The sequence below is a fragment of the Oryzias latipes genome, chromosome 14 (assembly GCF_053564925.1).
Source record: "Oryzias latipes strain Hd-rR chromosome 14, Olatipes_Hd-rR_3.1".
Taxonomy (NCBI): domain Eukaryota; kingdom Metazoa; phylum Chordata; class Actinopteri; order Beloniformes; family Adrianichthyidae; genus Oryzias; species Oryzias latipes.
Genome location: NC_136250.1, coordinates 17,110,344 through 17,129,167, shown reverse-complemented (window position 1 = coordinate 17,129,167; position 18,824 = coordinate 17,110,344). Strand labels below are relative to the sequence as shown.

The following is an 18,824-nucleotide window of genomic DNA, read 5'->3' as shown; positions in this document are numbered from 1 at the left end:
CTACAACGTGTTTTAGGATTGCCAAATATTTATTTCAATCATTTGTGGTAATTACTGCTGACAAGTATTTTAATTACTAAATTTTTAATCATGACAACATGGTTAAACTTTTAATGATGGGAAACTGGTACATGAAAAAAAAGAAAAGAAACAAAAGGCAAGAGGAAAGTAATAAAAATATTTGTTGGATTCTTTGCTCAAATTAATTCCATTCACTGCCATCAAAACTCAAGCTTTCCTGTAGCAGTCAACACACATGATCGTTTCATCACGCAAGAACATGGTGATCTCGAGACTCCCCAGGTCCTTCACACAAACTCCACACTGTAAAAACATATAGATCATTAATATATCTACTATCAAAAATTAAGATTATGCTTTCTAAGAAGAAAGATAAGGCAAACCTTGAGGCACTCCGGGTGGCAGATCACTGAAGGTTCACTAAAAACAATCTTGGCTTTTCCATCAATGATTTGATTGCAGTAAGTGCAGATATCATTTTTACTGCTGAAGCACAGAGTGAAAGAGATTGTTACTACAGCTTTTCATAGTCAATCAAAAAAAAGTTTTAAATTGCAAATTTTTGAAAGTACAAATTATTTGGATTGATAGAAAAAGACAATAGAAACTCACAATAATCTCAAGTTGTTCTTTGTAGAACTTAGGTCCTCTGCAATCTTCCTCAAATCCTCAGAACTGCCCAAAATTAGAACTTTCTTCAGAGCAGGCATCTGTTTTGGTGCATGCTCAGATGTTGCCTCATCACTTTGATTAAAAGCAGCAGCATCATCGAGAGGATGGACATCGCTCTCAGTACAGATTGCTGGAACTTGCTCTGGAGGTACTGCAGAATCCTCTTCGCGCTCTGCAGCCTTTACCAAAGTTTCAGCAGGAGGTGATTTACGCCAACTATCAGTAGCTGGGATTTCAATTTTAGATGTAGTTGTCTCATTTACAGGCGTTGCTTTATGAAGTGTGAGGATGTCAGGGATTGGCTCAAATTCACCCTCTTCAACAATTTTACAAGTTACCTTTTCTATTTGTTGTTTAAAGGTAGATGTACTAGTATTTTGTGATGGCACTGGCTTAACCATGTTGTTTGTATTCAAGTCTGCTGTGCTTTCTAGTGTTTTGACAGGATCTTCTTGACTCTCTGTAGGTTTGACATCAGTTTTGACTCCTGGAGCCTCAGACAGACGACCAGGAACTGGGTCTCCCTTAAGTGGAATTGCTTCATCTGTTACTGTTTCTTTGTCAACAGAAGAGACTTCAATCTCTCCAGCAGCTTTAGCTATTTTATTAACATCTTTTTCTGAAGATGTCTGAGTATCAGTATTTGGAGATGAATCAACTTTCACAGGCTTCTTCAGTAGGTTCTCTGAAACCTGTTCAGGTGTTGACACAACACTTGGTTCTGGCAACGCTACAGGCTTCTCTTCACTCTTCCCAGATGTAATGGCAGCTTTGTCAGTTGGTGTTTGGGAAAGATCTTGAAAAAGTGCTTGTTCACTGTTAGGTGGAGTTTTTTTATCTTCTGGTACACACCCAGTTGGTATTTCAGCTCTGATCATTGTTGATGCCCCTGGCAGGGGTGCAGGAGTCTCTGGACTTTCTGCAGGTTTGACATCAACTTTGACAGCTGGAGCCTCAGACAGACCGCTCGGAACTGATGGCATACTCTTAGATGGAGATGTTTCATTTGTTACTGTTTCTTTTTTAGTAGAAGGGACCTCCGGTGAGGACTTAACTTCAATCTCTCCAGCAGCTTTAGGTACTTTTTTTGCATCTTGTTCTGAAGATTTCTGAGTATCAGTATTTGGAGATGAATCAATCTTCACAGGCTTCTTCAGTAGGTTCTCTGAAACCTGTTCAGGTGTTGACACAACACTTGGTTCAACAGGAGCATCATCAGCCAATTCCTCATCACTCTTAGCTTTGAGTGCTGGAAGCAGCTCTGGCAACGCTACAGGCTTCTCTTCACTCTTCCTAGATGTAATGGCAGCTTTGTCAGTTGGAGTTTTGGAAAGATCTTGAGAAAGTGCTTTTTCACTGTTAGGTGGAGTTGTTTTATTTTCTGGTACACACCCAGTTGGTATTTCAGCTCTGATCATTGTTGATGCCCCTGGAAGCGGTGCAGGAGTCTCTGGACTTTCTGCAGATTTTACATTAACTTTGGCAGCTGGAGCCTCAGACAGACCACTCGGAACTGATGGCACACTCTTAGATGGAGATGTTTCATTTGTTACTGTTTCTTTTTTAGTAAAAAGGGCCTCCGGTGATGACTTAACTTCAATCTCTCCAGCAGCTTTAGCTATTTTATTTGCATCTTGTTCTGAAGATGTCTGAGTATCAGCATTTGGAGATGAATAAACTTTCACAGGCTTCTTCAGTAGGTTCTCTGAAACCTGTTCAGGTGTTGACACAACACTTGGTTCAACAGGAGCATCATCAGCCAATTCCTCATCACTCTTAGCTTTGAGTGCTGGAAGCGGCTCTGGCAACGCTACAGGCTTCTCTTCACTCTTCCCAGATGTAATGGCAGCTTTGTCAGTTGGAGTTTTGGAAAGATCTTGAGAAAGTGCTTGTTCACTGTTAGGTGGAGCTGTTTTATGTTCTAGTACAAACCCAGTTGTTCTTTCAACTCTGATCATTGTTGATGCCCCTGGAAGCGGTGCAGGAGTCTCTGGACTTTCTGCAGGTTTGACATCAACTTTGACAGCTGGAGCCTCAGACAGACCACTCGGAACTGATGGCATACTCTTAGATGGAGATGTTTCATTTGTTACTGTTTCTTTTTTAGTAGAAGGGACCTCCGGTGATGACTTAACTTCAATGTCTCCAGCAACTTTAGGTAATTTTTTTGCATCTTGTTCTGAAGATTTCTGAGTATCAGTATTTGGAGATGAATCAATCTTCACAGGCTTCTTCAGTAGGTTCTCTGAAACCTGTTCAGGTGTTGACACAACACTTGGTTCAACAGGAGCATCATCAGCCAATTCCTCATCACTCTTAGCTTTGAGTGCTGGAAGCAGCTCTGGCAACGCTACAGGCTTTTCTTCACTCTTCCTAGATGTAATGGCAGCTTTGTCAGTTGGAGTTTTGGAAAGATCTTGAGAAAGTGCTTTTTCACTGTTAGGTGGAGTTGTTTTATTTTCTGGTACACACCCAGTTGGTATTTCAGCTCTGATCATTGTTGATGCCCCTGGAAGCGGTGCAGGAGTCTCTGGACTTTCTGCAGATTTTACATTAACTTTGGCAGCTGGAGCCTCAGACAGACCGCTCGGAACTGATGGCACACTCTTAGATGGAGATGTTTCATTTGTTACTGTTTCTTTTTTAGTAAAAAGGGCCTCCGGTGATGACTTAACTTCAATCTCTCCAGCAGCTTTAGCTATTTTATTTGCATCTTGTTCTGAAGATGTCTGAGTATCAGCATTTGGAGATGAATAAACTTTCACAGGCTTCTTCAGTAGGTTCTCTGAAACCTGTTCAGGTGTTGACACAACACTTGGTTCAACAGGAGCATCATCAGCCAATTCCTCATCACTCTTAGCTTTGAGTGCTGGAAGCGGCTCTGGCAACGCTACAGGCTTCTCTTCACTCTTCCTAGATGTAATGGCAGCTTTGTCAGTTGGAGTTTTGGAAAGATCTTGAGAAAGTGCTTGTTCACTGTTAGGTGGAGCTGTTTTATGTTCTAGTACAAACCCAGTTGTTCTTTCAACTCTGATCATTGTTGATGCCCCTGGAAGCGGTGCAGGAGTCTCTGGACTTTCTGCAGGTTTGACATCAACTTTGACAGCTGGAGCCTCAGACAGACCGCTCGGAACTGATGGCATACTCTTAGATGGAGATGTTTCATTTGTTACTGTTTCTTTTTTAGTAGAAGGGACCTCCGGTGATGACTTCACTTCAATGTCTCCAGCAGCTTTAGGTACTTTTTTTGCATCTTGTTCTGAAGATTTCTGAGTATCAGTATTTGGAGATGAATCAATCTTCACAGGCTTCTTCAGTAGGTTCTCTGAAACCTGTTCAGGTGTTGACACAACACTTGGTCCAACAGGAGCATCATCAGCCAATTCCTCATCACTCTTAGCTTTGAGTGCTGGAAGCAGCTCTGGCAACGCTACAGGCTTCTCTTCACTCTTCCTAGATGTAATAGCAGCTTTGTCAGTTGGAGTTTTGGAAAGATCTTGAGAAAGTGGTTGTTCACTTTTAGGTGGAGTTGTTTTATCTTCTGGTACACACCCAGTTGCTATTTCAGCTCTGATCATTGTTGTTGGCTCTGAAAGGGGTGCAGGAGTCTCAGGATTTGCAGGTTTGACATCAACTTTGACAGGTGGAGCCTCAGACAGACCACTCGGAACTGATGGCATACTCTTAGATGGAGATGTTTCATTTGTTACTGTTTCTTTCTTAGCAGAAAGGATCTCTGGTGATGACTCCACTTCAATCCCTCCAATAGATTTAGCTACTTTATTTGCATCTTGATCTGAAGGAATCGTCTGATTATTATTGTCAGCAGATAATAAAGGTTCGACATTTTCCTTTCTAGTCAGTTCTCGGTTACCATATCCAGTACACTGATGTGCAGGCTCATTCATTTGTTCAACAACACCACCTTTGATAGATTGGACTTCACTTTCAGATGGCTCTTGTGTTGCTGCAGAGTCCTCTTTAGTTTTTGTCAATTTGAGAAGAGCTTCAGGAGCAGGTGACTGAGAGGAGTTGTTACTGACTAGTTTGCCATTGTCAAGGAAAGTGTTTTCATCTTTCACAGGAGACACATCTACCTTTTCTGCTCTAACCACTATAAAGGGCTCTGGAAATGGTGAAGGGTCTTCTTGACTGTCTGCAGATTTGAAATCAGCTATAGCAGATGGAACCACAGGCAGACCACTCAGAACTGATGGCATATTATTTGGTAGAGATGTCTCATCTGTTTCTGTTGCTATGTTAGCAGAAGGGACTTCGGGTGATGAACCTTCTTTAACCTCTGCAGTAGCTTTAGCTATTTTATTTAACTCTTGTTCTGAAGATGTCTGAGTATCAGTATTTGGAGATGGTTCAAGATGTACTACAGTCTTTGTGTGTTCTGAAGCCTGCTCAGGGGTTGACTCAACACCTTGGCCAACAGGAGCATCATCAGCCAGTTGGACTTCACTCTTAGCTTTGACTACCGAAACTGGCTCTGGCAATGCTACAGGTTTCTCTTCACTCTCTCCAGATGTAATGGCAGCTTTGCCAGTGGGTGTTTTGGAAAGACCTTGAGAACATGATTCTTCACTGTTTGGGGCAGTTGTTTTATCTCCTGGTGTACACACAGCTACTCTTTCAGCTCTGATCACTGTTGATGGCTCTGGAAGGGGTGCAAGATCCTCTGAACTCTCTGTAATTTTAATATCAGCTTTGACGGCTGGAACCTCAGAAAGACCACCAACGACTGGTTGTTGGGTGTTGGGTAGAGATGTCTCATTTGTTACTGTTTCCACATTAACAGCCTTAGGCAATGACTTTGTTTTAACATCAGCAGTATCTTTAATTATTCCCTTTTGATCTTGTTTTGAAAGAGCAATCTGATTATCAGTGTCTCCAGGTGGCACAGGTTTAGTATTATCTGTGTTTTGCGTCAACCTTAAATCAGTGGCTTTCTCAGGTGTTGACATGATTCCTTTTTCAACACCAGTATCATTAAGAGGTTGGACTTCATTTGCTGCAAGCTCCTTCTGTTTGATCTTGGCATTTGAAACTCGCTTCGGAAGTGATGCAGAATCTACTAAAGGAGATGTCTTCACATTGCCTGTTTTGTTTTTTTCACCCGGAAGAGTAACAAGATGCTTCGTAGGTTCTTTAGGCCTGTGAGAGCAGAAACATTTTTTTAATGTGGAGAAAAAACAGTAATAATTTTCATGTGTTTACATGTTTCAATTATCTTATTTGCTAACTTTGGGTTGCTTTGGGTCTCAATAGATGACCCATTAGGCTGAACACCCTCATGGAGAAATTTCACTTTCTCCACTTTCTGATTGGTTGAACCTCTATTAACAAAACACACATGCCACAAAAGCTAATTTAGTTAAACAATTGAGTTTTAAAGGTAAAGAAATATTAATTAAGAGACACTGAAAATTTACAATAAAGAGGTGGAGAAACTTTGCCTCCAAGTGAACCAAGTGAAAGGCCAAAATCATGTATGTTGATGATGGCCCAAACCCCCGGCCTTCGGTAATAATACAGTTCAGCCAGGTTTACAAATCGTCAGTGCTCTTTATCCTGCTGTATGGCTCAGAGACATGGCTTCTAAATGAGATGTTGGGAGCAAAAATAGGTGGCTTTGATAGCAGAGTTCTCCAACAAAGTGCTAAGAGCCTGCGTATACCAGCCCAGAGCATCCTACCTGGCTGGGCAGCACTGCACCCATTGGCTTGGCAATGCCCCTTAACTACCACTTGACCACCCTTCAAGAGCTATCCTCTCAAGCAACACAGATTTGCTGCAAAGGATATAGAGCTGCTGGCTCAAGACCGATAGCAGTGGAAAGAAGTTGGTCCACCTGGTCAGCTCTACACATGGGGACATGTCCCCCACAGGAGATGATGAAAAATTGTGAGGACTTGAGTTTGCCATAAATGAACAAAACAGAGCCTCTTCTTCTTTCTCTTTCGGCTTTTCCCATCAGGGGTCGCCACAGCGAATCATCCTTTTCCACCTCACTCTATCATGAACATCTTCTACCCTAACATTAGCCAACTTCATGTCCTCTGTTAAGACATCCATGTATCTCCTCTTTGGCCGTCCTCTTGCCCTCCTGCCAGGCAGCTCCATCTCCAACATCCTTCTACCAATATATCCACTATCCCTCCTCTGAACATGTCCAAACCATCTCAGTCTGGCTTCTCTGACTTTGTCGCTAACACAGGCAACATGAGCCGTCCCTCTGATGTACTCGTTCCTTATCCTGTCTAACCTGGTCACTCCTAAGGAGAACCTCAACATCTTCATCTCCGCTACCTCCATCTCAGCCTCTTGTCTCTGTCTCACTGCTACCGTCTCTAACCCATAGAGCAGAGCTGGTCTCACCACTGTCTTGTACACCTTTCCTTTGAGTCTTGCTGACACTCTTCTGTCACACAACACTCCTGACACTTTCCTCCACCCGCTCCAACCTGCCTGCACTCGCCTCTTCACCTCTTTTCCACACTCCCCATCACACTGAACTGTTGACCCCAAGTACTTAAACTCCTGCACCTTCTCCACCTCAGCCCCCTGTAACCTAACGCTTCTACCTTGATCCCTCTCGTTCAGACACATGTATTCTGTCTTACTACGACTGACCTTCATGCCTCTTCTTTCCAGAGCAAACCTCCACCTCTCTAGCTGTTCCTCCACCTGCTCTCTACTCTCACTGCAAATTACAATGTCATCCGCAAACATCATTGTCCAGGGAGATTCCTGTCTTACCTCGTCTGTCAGCCTGTCCATCAGCATAGCAAACAAAAAAGGACTCAAAGCTGATCCTTGGTGTAGTCCCACCTCCACCTTGAACTCCTCTGTCTGACCTACAGCACATCTCACCACCGTCATACTTCTCTCATACATGTCCTGAACTACTCTGACATACTTCTCTGCCACTCCAGACGACCTCATACAGTACCACAGCTCCTCCCTCGGCACCCTGTCATACGCCTTCTCTAAATCTACGAACACACAATGCAGCTCCTTCTGACCTTCTCTGTACTTTTCCAACAACATTCTCAAAGCAAAAATGGCATCAGTGGTGCTCTTACGGGGCATGAAACCATACTGCTGCTCACAAATCTCCACCTTCTTCCTAAGCCTGGCTTCCACTACTCTTTCCCACAGCTTCATTGTGTGGCTCATCAACTTTATTCCTCTATAGTTGCTGCAGTTCTGCGTGTCACCCTTGTTCTTAAAGATCGGAACCAGAACGCTTCTCCTCCATTCCTCAGGCATCTTCTCACTCTCTAAAATCCTATTGAACAACCTTGTTAGAAATTCCACTGCTGTCTCTCCTAGGCACTTCCATACCTCCACAGGTACGTCATCAGGACCAACGGCCTTTCCGCTCTTCATCCTTTTCAGAGCCTTCCTAACCTCATCCTTTCCAATCTCTGCTACTTCCTGCTCCACAACAACCACATCTTCCTCCCTTCTTTCCCTGTCATTTTCCTCGTTCATCAGCTCCTCAAAATACTCCTTCCATCTTTTCTGTACACTCTCTTGGGTTGTTAGCACCTTTCCATCTCTGTCCTTAATCACCCTTATCTGTTGCACGTCCTTCCCATCTCTGTCTCTCTGTCTGGCTAGTCTGTACAAGTCCTTCTCTCCTTCCTTTGTGTCTAACCTGTCATATAGCTCATCGTAAGCTTTCTGTTTGGCCTTTGCCACCTCTCTCTTCACTCTACGCTGCGCTTCCTTGTACTCCTGTCTACCTTCCTCAGTCCTTTCTACATCCCACTTCTTTTTAGCCAACCTCTTCCTCTGGACGCATTCCTGTACTTCCTCATTCCACCACCAAGTCTCTTTACCGTCTTTCCTCTTTCCAGATGACACACCTAGCACCTTCCTACCTGTTTCCCTGATAATTTCTGCTGTAGTTTCCCAGTCATCTGGAAGCTCATCCTGACCACCCAGGACCTGTCTCAACTTCTGCCTAAATTCCTCACAAGTTTCTTCATTCTGTAGCTTCCACCACTTGGTCTTCTTTTCTGTTTTCCCTCTCTTCTTCTTCCTGACCTCCAGAGTCATCTTACACACCACCATGCGGTGCTGTCTGGCTACACTCTCTCCTACCACCACTTTGCAGTCATTAACCTCTCTCAAATGACCTCGTCTACATAGGATGTAGTCCACCTGAGTACTCCTACCTCCACTTCTGTATGTCACTCTATGTTCCTCTCTCTTCTGGAAGTAAGTGTTGACTACAGCCATTTCCATCCTCTTCGCAAAGTCCACCACCATCTGTCCCTCCAGATTCCTTTCCTTCACACCAAACCTGCCCATCACCTCCTCATCACCTCTGTTGCCCTCACCAACATGCCCATTAAAGTCTGCTCCAATAACAACTCTCTCTCCTCTGGGAAAACTCTCTATGACCTCATCCAACTCACTCCAGAATCTCTCCTTCACTTCTAACTCACAGCCAACCTGTGGCGCATACCCACTGACTACATTCACCATCACCCCTTCGATTTCTAACTTTAGGCTCATCATCCTGTCTGAGACTCTTTTCACCTCTAGAACACTGTTTACAAACTCCCCCTTCAGAATCACACCTACCCCGTTTCTCTTCCTATCAACACCACGATAGAACAGTTTGTATCCTCCTCCAATACTACGTGCCTTGCTGCCCTTCCACCTTGTCTCCTGCACACACAGTACATCTACCTTCCTTCTCTCCATCATGTCTGCCAGCTCTCTGCCTTTCCCTGTCATTGTGCCAACGTTAAGAGTCCCTATTCTCAAACCTATGTTCCTGCCTTTTCCCTTCTCTCTCTGGCCACGGGCCCTTCTGCCTCCCCTCTTTCTTCGACCAACAGTAGTCAAATTTCCACCGACACCCTGTAGGTTAACAGCATCGGTGGCGGTCGTTGTTAACCCGGGCCTCGACCGATCCGGTATGTCTAAAGTGTTGTGGATGATTCGCATGGTTATTTTGGCAATTTTTACGCCGGATGCCCTTCCTGACGCAACCCTCTCTATTTATCCGGGCTTGGGACCGGCACAGAGGCAACTGGCTTGCAACCCCTGTGGCTAGATTCTAGAACAAAACAGAGCCTAAAATACTAAAAATTTATTTATTTATTTTGTTTTTATTTAAAACACATTGTAAAGAAAACAATAATTTAGTTGTTTCTCATAAAAAAACTGAAGGTCGAAATTCTTTTCATGAATTACTTCTTTAGCTTAAGATAGACTTTAAAACCATTTTACATTAGACACAATTTTAACACAGCCCTTGGAAAACATTATTTATTTACGGCTTTATTTTTAAAGCCTACCTAAAACTTTTGCACAGTGCAATGGTTTTTGTCCAATTAATTTATTTGTAGAAACTATTTCAAATTGTTTTGCGTTACTTTCAGTTTTCACTTTCAGATCCAGTTGCTTCTCATTACTACAGATGTTGACCACGACTTTGTGTCTTGATCAAATGTGTCTTTATTTTGAAAAGCCAGCTGGTGGGGGCGGCTTCCGGTTTTGTTCCGTGTAGCTCAGAATGTAGCAGCCACATGCTAGACTTTAGTTTGGAAAAGTGGTGGTGTAATTTGATATTTCTGCTGCTAATAGAAATGCATATACTTCTGTATGGTTAGGAACATGTAGACTGAACTGTTATCCTGTGCTTTAATGTGTCAAAAACGTCCTTTCTTTATTAAATCGTAGTTAGTAAATGGCACGGTGAGGTCGCAGGAGCTACGGAACAACAACAAGCGGCCCTGGACAAGTCATCTCCTTTCCTCTACTACAAAATAGTACGAGAAACTCTTTACTGCTTAACTCCTGTTTGACTTACTTTTAATATTCTAAGTCTAATATGGAGACATGTTCAAATGCACCAGGAAGTATCAATGTTGGGCAGTCACTTAAGATGAACTCCAGTAAAACTTTGATCTATCGAAATCTTTGACTATTTTGGGGTTGTTAAACTATGTTCGTTAACCATTTGGTTTTGTGTTTGCAAAAAATGAAAGTTATTTTGTGTGGATGCTGCCCACAATGGTCACGACGAGACAACTATGAGTCATGAGGAATGTAAAGTGTTGATATAGAGAAGCACGTGGTTTTATGTTGTTTTCGTTTTGTTAGCAAACATTATTAACCAAAATATGTTAATATGAGAGTCAATTCTTTTCCAAACACGCTTTTTTGCTTTACATTGAATACATTTGCCATTTTAATTACAAGTTCAAGAAATGTGCAGAATTGCTTATTTGTTTCAAGCTGCATCAATGGATAATTCTATCCAAGAACAAATAGAGGAGTACTGACTTCTTTACTTTACACACTTTGCATAAAGAAGGCATACATAAAAATACCCAAAAGTGCTACATGGCGTAGGATTCTTAAAGAATAAACATCTGTACATAACAAACCAGGAAATGCACCAGCAGATCAGGACAAAAGCTCACAGTACTGACATTGCTTTGAAATACTAATATAATTAAAATATGGGTGTGTACATAAACAAGAATTTTTAAAGTGGTATTTAGACAAGGGACCTGCAACCTGAGGATCTGGAGCTTTGTGCTGCCCTTTTATCCCTACATTTTAGCTCTTGGCTTTGAAGGAAACGGCTAATGATTTGAATACATATTAAGTATTTTCCGGAGTATAAGTCGCACCCCTGGCCAGACTATGAAAAAAAAAAAGACTTATACTCTGGAAAATAAGGTAATAGATTAGTAGTTTATTTAAATCTTTATTAGTTGATTGTTTTATCATTTATGTTATTAGCACATCACTTAACAGAGAAAAATGATGTTAAAGAGTTTGATTTATTTTCAGTGATTAGTTATTTTTAGCCTCTGCTGCTCAAGTGTCTAGGTGCTGTTCAGAGCCAATATTCTTAAATTATTGAATTGCATTTCTATTTATATTGTAGTAGGTTTAGGGGCTGTCATCTGGACTTGGTTTTTAAAGTTAGAAGACGTTTCACCTCTTATCCAAGAGGCTTTGTCAATTCTCATCTTGGATAAGAGGTGAAACGTCTTCTAACTTTAAAAACCAAGTCCAGATAACATCCCCTAAACCTACTACAATGGAACCAACCTGGATGAATGAGAGTCTTCAAAGACATTTCTATATATAGATTTTAAAAAAAATCAGATTCCACACCATTGTTGGCGTGTTGATGGTTTAAAAAACAAAAAGAATGATGGCGCGACAAGGGCATGATGATAGAAAATGTCATGTTTAACTTTGTTACACCTTAAAATTGAGATTTTTATTGTATTTTGAAAGGAACTTGTGTGTTTTGTGGTCAAACATAAAGAATTTAATTTGTTTTACTCTTTAGAAAAATATATAAAATTGTTACAATGTAAATCTTGTAAATATTTAAGCAAGATTTTGTAAATTATTGGTTTAATGGCCACAAAATCATAAATAATGGAATAATGTACATTTTCTTGGGACTTTGTGGCTTTTGGTCAGTAAAAAAACTGTCCAAAATGGCTCTTTTAGCGCTAAAGATTCCAGATCCCTGATTTAGTCTAAGGTTATTAAATGTAATGAGGTTAAAAGCATGTTTTCTCCGTTTTTTTCTTCTTATTGGCGCACCATATTAATTTTTCCAAATCCCATTTTTAAATGCATCTCAAATCTTTCTTATGTTAAATACTTTCTGAAGATTATTCAAGCCCTTGCTTTTGTTTCTCTCTCAGAAAAAAGTATGCCATCAAGAAACCACCTGGACAAAATTGGCCAAAAGAAAAAGAAAAAATGGACGGAGAAGGCCATGGAGAAGGCTTTGATAGAGGTAAAGTCGGGAAGGTGCACAGTGAGACAAGCTGCCAAGGAGTTTGGAGTCCCGAAGTCTTCACTCGGAGACCGAGTGAGTGGGAGAGTAACACCGGGGAGCCGCAGCGGACCAGCTCAGCTCATAACATCTGCGGATGAGCAGTTGCTGGTTGAATTCTCCTTATACATGTCCAAGCATGGATTCCCACTCACAAAGCAGCAGGTAGTTTCCTTCGCATCCTCAATTTATAAGCGGCAGCACAGACGGGTGGCATTTTCCAAACTGGGTCAGACTTGGTGGCTTAATTTTCGGAAACGACAAGAAAAGAATATTAGCATTCAGCCAGCTGACAGCATTGTCCGTGGGAGGACAGTGTGTGTCAGGAAGGAGGCGGTGGATCAGTTTTTTTGCCTGTTGAGTAGTGTCATAGAAGCTCACAGGCTCAGAGACAAGCCCTACCAAATTTACAACTGCCATGAGCTGGGCTTTCAGCTGGGTAGGAAGAGGGTTAATCTGCCCAAATCCACCAGTCTGGGCTGCAAGCCAGTGGCAGGTTCAAGAGACCACGTGTCTGTCCTTGTTTGCTTTAGTGCAGCGGGAGAAGACATTCCTCCATTCATCGTCTACTCCAAGGCCTACCCAGGAGGGGTGTGTTACAAAACGGAAGGCCCACTGAACGCCCTCTACGGGTGGTCCGACTCAGGATGCATTAATTCAGACCTATTTAAGAAATGGTTTCTTAAACATTTCCTCGTTTGGGCTCCCAAGGAGCGGCCACTGGTGTTGATTTTCGACGGTCACAAGTCGCCTGTGAACCTGGAGGTTGTGGAATCCGCTCGCAAGGAGGACATCGTTCTTCTTTGTCTCCCGCCTTACTGCTCCCACATCCTGCAGCCGCTCGACGCCGGTTTGTTTGCGGAGCTAAAGCAACGCTTTGCGTCACTCACCGATGACACAAGTGCTCCCAACACGCACTTTGCGGTGAGCAAGAAAGAGTTTTCGAGCGTCTTTAAAAAAACATACCAGCTGTCGAAAGAAGAAGAAGGCATCAGAACTGTGAAGGAAGGCTTTAGTAAGTGTGGCATCTACCCACTGAACCGTTTTGCAATCAACGGGAGCAACTTGATGCCATCGCACAGCATCAGCTCCATCACTGAAGCCAAGCCGTCTGTGTGAACTCACTGCAGCTCGACCTCCAGCTTTGATTGGTACTGATCCATCACTTTGTCAAAATGAGTGAATCAGGAGGATTTGACCAATGCTGAGTCATCTGTGACCAATTCTGTCGTTTAATGATGCACCTTTCTTTCAGCCTCTTTACAAGGACTTTTCTGAGCAAATAAGGATTTGTTCCAGTTTTATGTTCCGCTGAACTTGATGATTCCAGCGCAGTCTAAACTGTTTTGCATGGGACACATTAAACACTTTCAACAGATGACTGGATAGTGTTGTCAATGAGAGAAACCACAAGCAAAAGACGTAAAACAAGTTTGACAGTAGGTGGGTCTATAATGCCAAAAAAAAGACACGCAAACCTCCCAGTCTAATAAATGAAGTAATAAAATATATTCAGAATATATATTCTTATGGAAAATGGTGCCTGAGTCTTTGTTTTGCTCTTCACTGTTGAGATACCTGCTACCTCTCACTAACAAAGTGGGAGGAAGACAGGATTTACACGGATGTGAAGCAAAGAGCGGCACCCAGAGGACGTTTTAGTGACGTGCAGCAGCTCAGAGGATGAAACCAAACATTTAATGTTGGTCACTTTAAACCTTGTGCTGTCTTGTGGGGTGCAGATGACCCCACTCCCAACGTTGGAAGTGGGTCATCCCTGACCCCACAAGACAGTGTGCTGAACCTTTTTTCTTCAATGATTTTTTTTTATCTTCACTGGTGTCCATGGATTACATGAAATCCTCTTCACCTTTATCCACCGTTGTCATGGTAGAGAGAACATGTCAATGTAAGGGTGGGGGCATCTGGACCCCACAAGATAGCACAAGGGTTAAGGAAATCAGACCAAATAGCAGTACTCAGACTTAGAATTATCAGCCAAGCTTTAAATCTCTACTCTTCACTAGGCATTTGATTTGTACTCCCATGACTAGCATAAAAAATGAAGTTGGGTGAAAACAGTATTTCTCTCCGTGTTCATTTAGCAATGTTTTGTTTTAAAGACCCACTCTGATGAAAATCCTGTTTTGAATGTTTTTAACATGATCTTGTGGAATTATTCTCATGATGGAGGTCATGTATAAAGAAAATTAAGTTTTCTTTATCCAAGTTATTGTGGATCAGGAGCAAACAAAAAACGCAGCTTGAAACAGCTTGTAGTTGATGTGAAGAAATTACAGTTGGTGGGCCACAAGCTCCCTGCTCCGCTCCATTCTGATGCATCCACTCATGGGTGACTACAGAAGATCCATGTACATCTTTGTTTTCCTCATACCAACTGGCAGCTGGATAGTTCTGATGTCGCTCACCATTTTTGTAGCACCGTTAATGTTATGTTGGGGTTGTGAGGGGCTCTAAGCTAGCAGGAGAGAGTATAAACAGAGGAGAAGGGGAGGCGGGATTTCTCTGCGGCCCCGGCCCGCCCACAACTCAGAGATACATTTTTAATGAACTCCTGCCACTCTGCGGAATCTATCTTTTAGAAAGTTTTTTTGAGTTTGCTTGTAAACAACTTCATCAGAACTAAAAGATCACTGGGAAGGCTTTTACAACATCCCACTTATCCCATCCCCCTTATCGAAAGATGGTTGGAGTGGGACTTTAAACAGATAAGTCATGCAGTTAAAAGGATTTTATTGGAAAAATCTGTAATGTTCAATTTAATTTCTTGCAATTTTACGAATAAAATAAAAACCTTTTTAACTGAAGCTGTTACATTTCTGTGCTGAATTTGTTTTTTGATAGATGATGGATAGAAAAAAGTATGATAGAAAAGATTATTCCATTCTTTGACCTTTCTATCAGTGTTTAGTCTTTACCTGCTGATTTGATTGAATCTAATGTAAAGGTAAGACGCCTGACTTTATTGTTTGGCACTTTACAGAAGTTCAGCAATGAAGTAACATTAATGTCCAACCAGACCAAAACCATCTCCAAAGTAATCAAAATGTCACAGCCAGGATCCTAACGAGCAAAGCACAGCAACAGTGACTCTGACAGATGTGACACCCTCAGTCTTTACTCATAATTACAGATGCGGTCTGTCGCTCCAGCTGTCAGCGACATGATGAAAAGCAGCTGTTGTAGTTTTCTAAATGCAACACTGCAGCAAAAAGCCACTGCATAACAGTTGATACTGAATTATGAACAGCTCAGCTTTTCACACAAGGAAAAGTTGTCCCCAAACTTTTTATGCAGAAATTCTTAGTACTGATTTGAAATGAAATCTTTTTTGTCTAATTTTTCCAAATGATTATATTTTACTTCACTCACTCTTAGCATGTGAAATTGGGAAACTGGGGATTAAATCAACAGCCTCCTTTTTATATAAATATTCAGTCGCACCTTTTATGGGAATAATTATCTGTTGCAGATAATCCTACATCTAATCTCAGACAACATTTGACAAAGCTAGTTTCATCAGTTAAGGCCTTCGGCACTTCCAAAGAACTGTTTGTGTTGATGTTCAGGTGTCAATAAAATGTTTTTTGCACTTACTCATATCTTTTAACTGCCGTCAGAACAAAGGAATTTTGTTTCACCAGAGGGTTGCTTTCCGGTGCTACTGGTTTGCTGGTGGTGCTGAAAGAAAAGGGTTTTTATTTTTTCTTCAAAGTGGCAAGTTTCTTTATTTGTCTAAAATGGTATTAAAAAGCTTAATGGATTTTTATTATGGCTTTCTGATTTTAAAAAGAAAAGTCAGCAGCTCAACCTGTCATCTTCTTTGCGGATCCAGCTTCCATCTTTCTTCAGCTTCCGCACCCTTGTCTCTGGAATCGGGTCCTTTTTGTCTAAATTTCAGACATGAGTTTTAGTTAAGCTTCAGCAAAAATAAATCATTATAGAATAAAAACATTATAGATCATTTAATTAAATAATTTACCTGACATAATGGAGATGTTTGTTCTGATATTTAATCTGAAAAATAGTTTATACATGAGGGTTTTTAATGTGTTATAGAAGCTGAAAAAGAAGTATCTGCATACTGAACAGTACCAGCAGGAGACAACTCAAGCATAACAATGTTCTTTTCTAACTTATTATTTGCATTCATTTATAATATCAGGTACAAGATTATAAAAAAAAATATAAACAAGACAAAACATAGTTTAAAAATCCTGTTGTAAAATAAATAACACAGATTTAGTCTTGTAATGTGCATTGAAGTCACACTGCAAAAACTGTCATCATTTATAAAGTGAAAGCCTACTGAATAAATAAAAAAAGACCATTAAATAACCAAAAATTCATATATTATTCTTAGATGGTTGAAGAACTGGAGCATTTCTCTTTAAAACTGTATCATTCTGCTTTCCAGTTGAAAAAATCTCTTCTGAACAGATCACATATTTGACTAATATTTAAATCCAACTTAAAATTCCTCTTACATTTTGTTTATAGAATAAAACCCTGTCATAACAGTCCATATTTACACATTCATTCGATCTTTGGTGAATGCCTGGCGTGTTTTTTCTATCCTCCTCCCTCTTTATAACATTTGACCTGCAAGCAGGTTTTAAATCTCTTTTGATGAATCTGAAGATGTGCCATCGCCAATAAACCAGGTCAAATTCATGATGCATACATAATGAGGAGGATTCTGTTAGATAATAGGACTTTAATGAGCCATGAATAAGTCCATTCAGGTCCTTTTGCATACTCACCAGCTCAGTCTGGTTGTGTCTTCTTTGTGTCCTCGAGGCTTCTGTCCTTCAGAACAGAGGTAGAGATACTTTAATGTCAACTCCAGTCATTACAAAGCCATGCTGCTACACAGGTTGATCAAGCATGTGTTGTTGTTTTTTTGAGGGGGGCATTTTTTTATTTTCACTTTATTTCGCAGACCCCCCCCCAAGATTTCTATGGAGTCACGTCTACTAATATACTAAAATTGGATTTTGTCTAAACTAGAAACCCAGCTTTTCTTTTGGGGGGGGGGCCTTAAAGCAGTTGCCTTTGCTTCACTTTGAAACAAAAAATTCCTTCACAATTATGCTGTTTCCGTTTTTTAGGAATGTTATACATCAAGAAAAACTTGACGTCCCAACAGTTTTATTTGCTTTCTTATCAGACTCTGCTTTTATAACGTGGAAGTATTTCCAGAGAAATTACGACGTACTCTGTCAAACGCCAAGTTTTTTATTTACCTGAATTTAGCCTTCCAGTTTCTCTTAAGGTTTGATTGTTTACATTTCTCTCATGTATTATGTCAGACGATGATGGATGAGTTGAAGTGAAGAAAATTCCATAAAAAAGTGTAATCAGAAGTTTGATATGGTCAAGGGGTGAAGGTATCACAAAAGGAGGGGATCCTCAAAGTGGAAACTTCTACATTGACTTGTAATCTAGTTGTTAAACCACAAATGGAAGCATCCGGAGTGAGTTTGTGTGGGTTGGTATGAGACCACATTCCAGAGAGAAGTGCAACTGGGAGCATAAACTCATCAAACCCTGCATGCTTCTGCTCTTACCTGTTGAGGTGAGATACATTTTTATTTTTGTAAATAAATACAACTAATTTGATTGCTGACTTTCTTTTAGCCTGCAACAAGAGATAAATTAAACTTGTAAGAAGTAAATAAAATGCTCGCAAGTAGGTACTTTAAAGGGTTATAAATTAATTTTAAAACACAATAATGAAGTTATCTGCATGTTCTATTATGTTCTAGCAGCTGTAGATCACTGGTTAAAAAAAAGCCATAAAAAAGTAATTAAGGGAGATACTATTTATGATTTTAAAAATTTAAATGAAAGTAATTTATCTGAGAGACAGTTGCAGCACAGTGGGACAATAAAACTAGCCACAGAGCAAAAGTAGAGATGGCTGATAGAGAGATGAAAGTTGATTAACTGAGCTTATCAGTAGTCAGATGGAGACTCAGAAAGATGAGGGAGGTATGAATCCGCATCATCTTGACATTGGTAAAAGTTCTAAGGATAAGTAATTCGGCCTTGGGAGGCAGCCAAAAATGCAAAGAGAAGGGTCCCCATTATTGAGCCTTGGTGCATCTCCGAGGAATTAGTCAGACACTTGCTAATCTTTTCTGTCAGTCTCTGTCAGTCTGCCCCAGGGCAGCTGTGGCCACAACTGTAGCTTACCATCACCAAGTATGAATGAGGAGTGAGAGAATAATGGACACACTGTGAGCGCTTTGAGCGTCTGGAA

General features: G+C 41.0%; 1 protein-coding gene and 1 long non-coding RNA gene across 2 annotated transcripts; one reads left to right on the top strand and one right to left on the bottom strand.

The window, feature by feature from the left end:
* Window positions 1–10: 10 nt before the first annotated feature.
* Window positions 11–17,439, bottom strand: LOC105355628 (uncharacterized). The gene is made up of 7 exons (XR_013647631.1): window positions 17,323–17,439; window positions 16,542–16,576; window positions 16,371–16,449; window positions 16,157–16,240; window positions 634–5,853; window positions 405–507; window positions 11–324 (listed from the first exon to the last, which is right to left on the bottom strand). It is a non-coding gene; the product is annotated as an uncharacterized LOC105355628 (long non-coding RNA).
* Window positions 10,201–13,919, top strand: LOC101168728 (uncharacterized). Its single transcript, XM_078931256.1, has 2 exons — window positions 10,201–10,493; window positions 12,405–13,919. The coding sequence occupies exon 2, from the start codon at window positions 12,413–12,415 to the stop codon at window positions 13,655–13,657; it is 1,245 nt and encodes a 414-aa protein (XP_078787382.1). The 5' UTR covers window positions 10,201–10,493; window positions 12,405–12,412; the 3' UTR covers window positions 13,658–13,919.
* Window positions 17,440–18,824: the final 1,385 nt, after the last annotated feature.

Coding starts and splice junctions, on each gene's coding strand:
- LOC101168728 (XM_078931256.1), top strand. CDS start 12,413: ATGCCATCAAGAAACCACCTGGACAAAATTGGCCAAAAGAAAAAGAAA.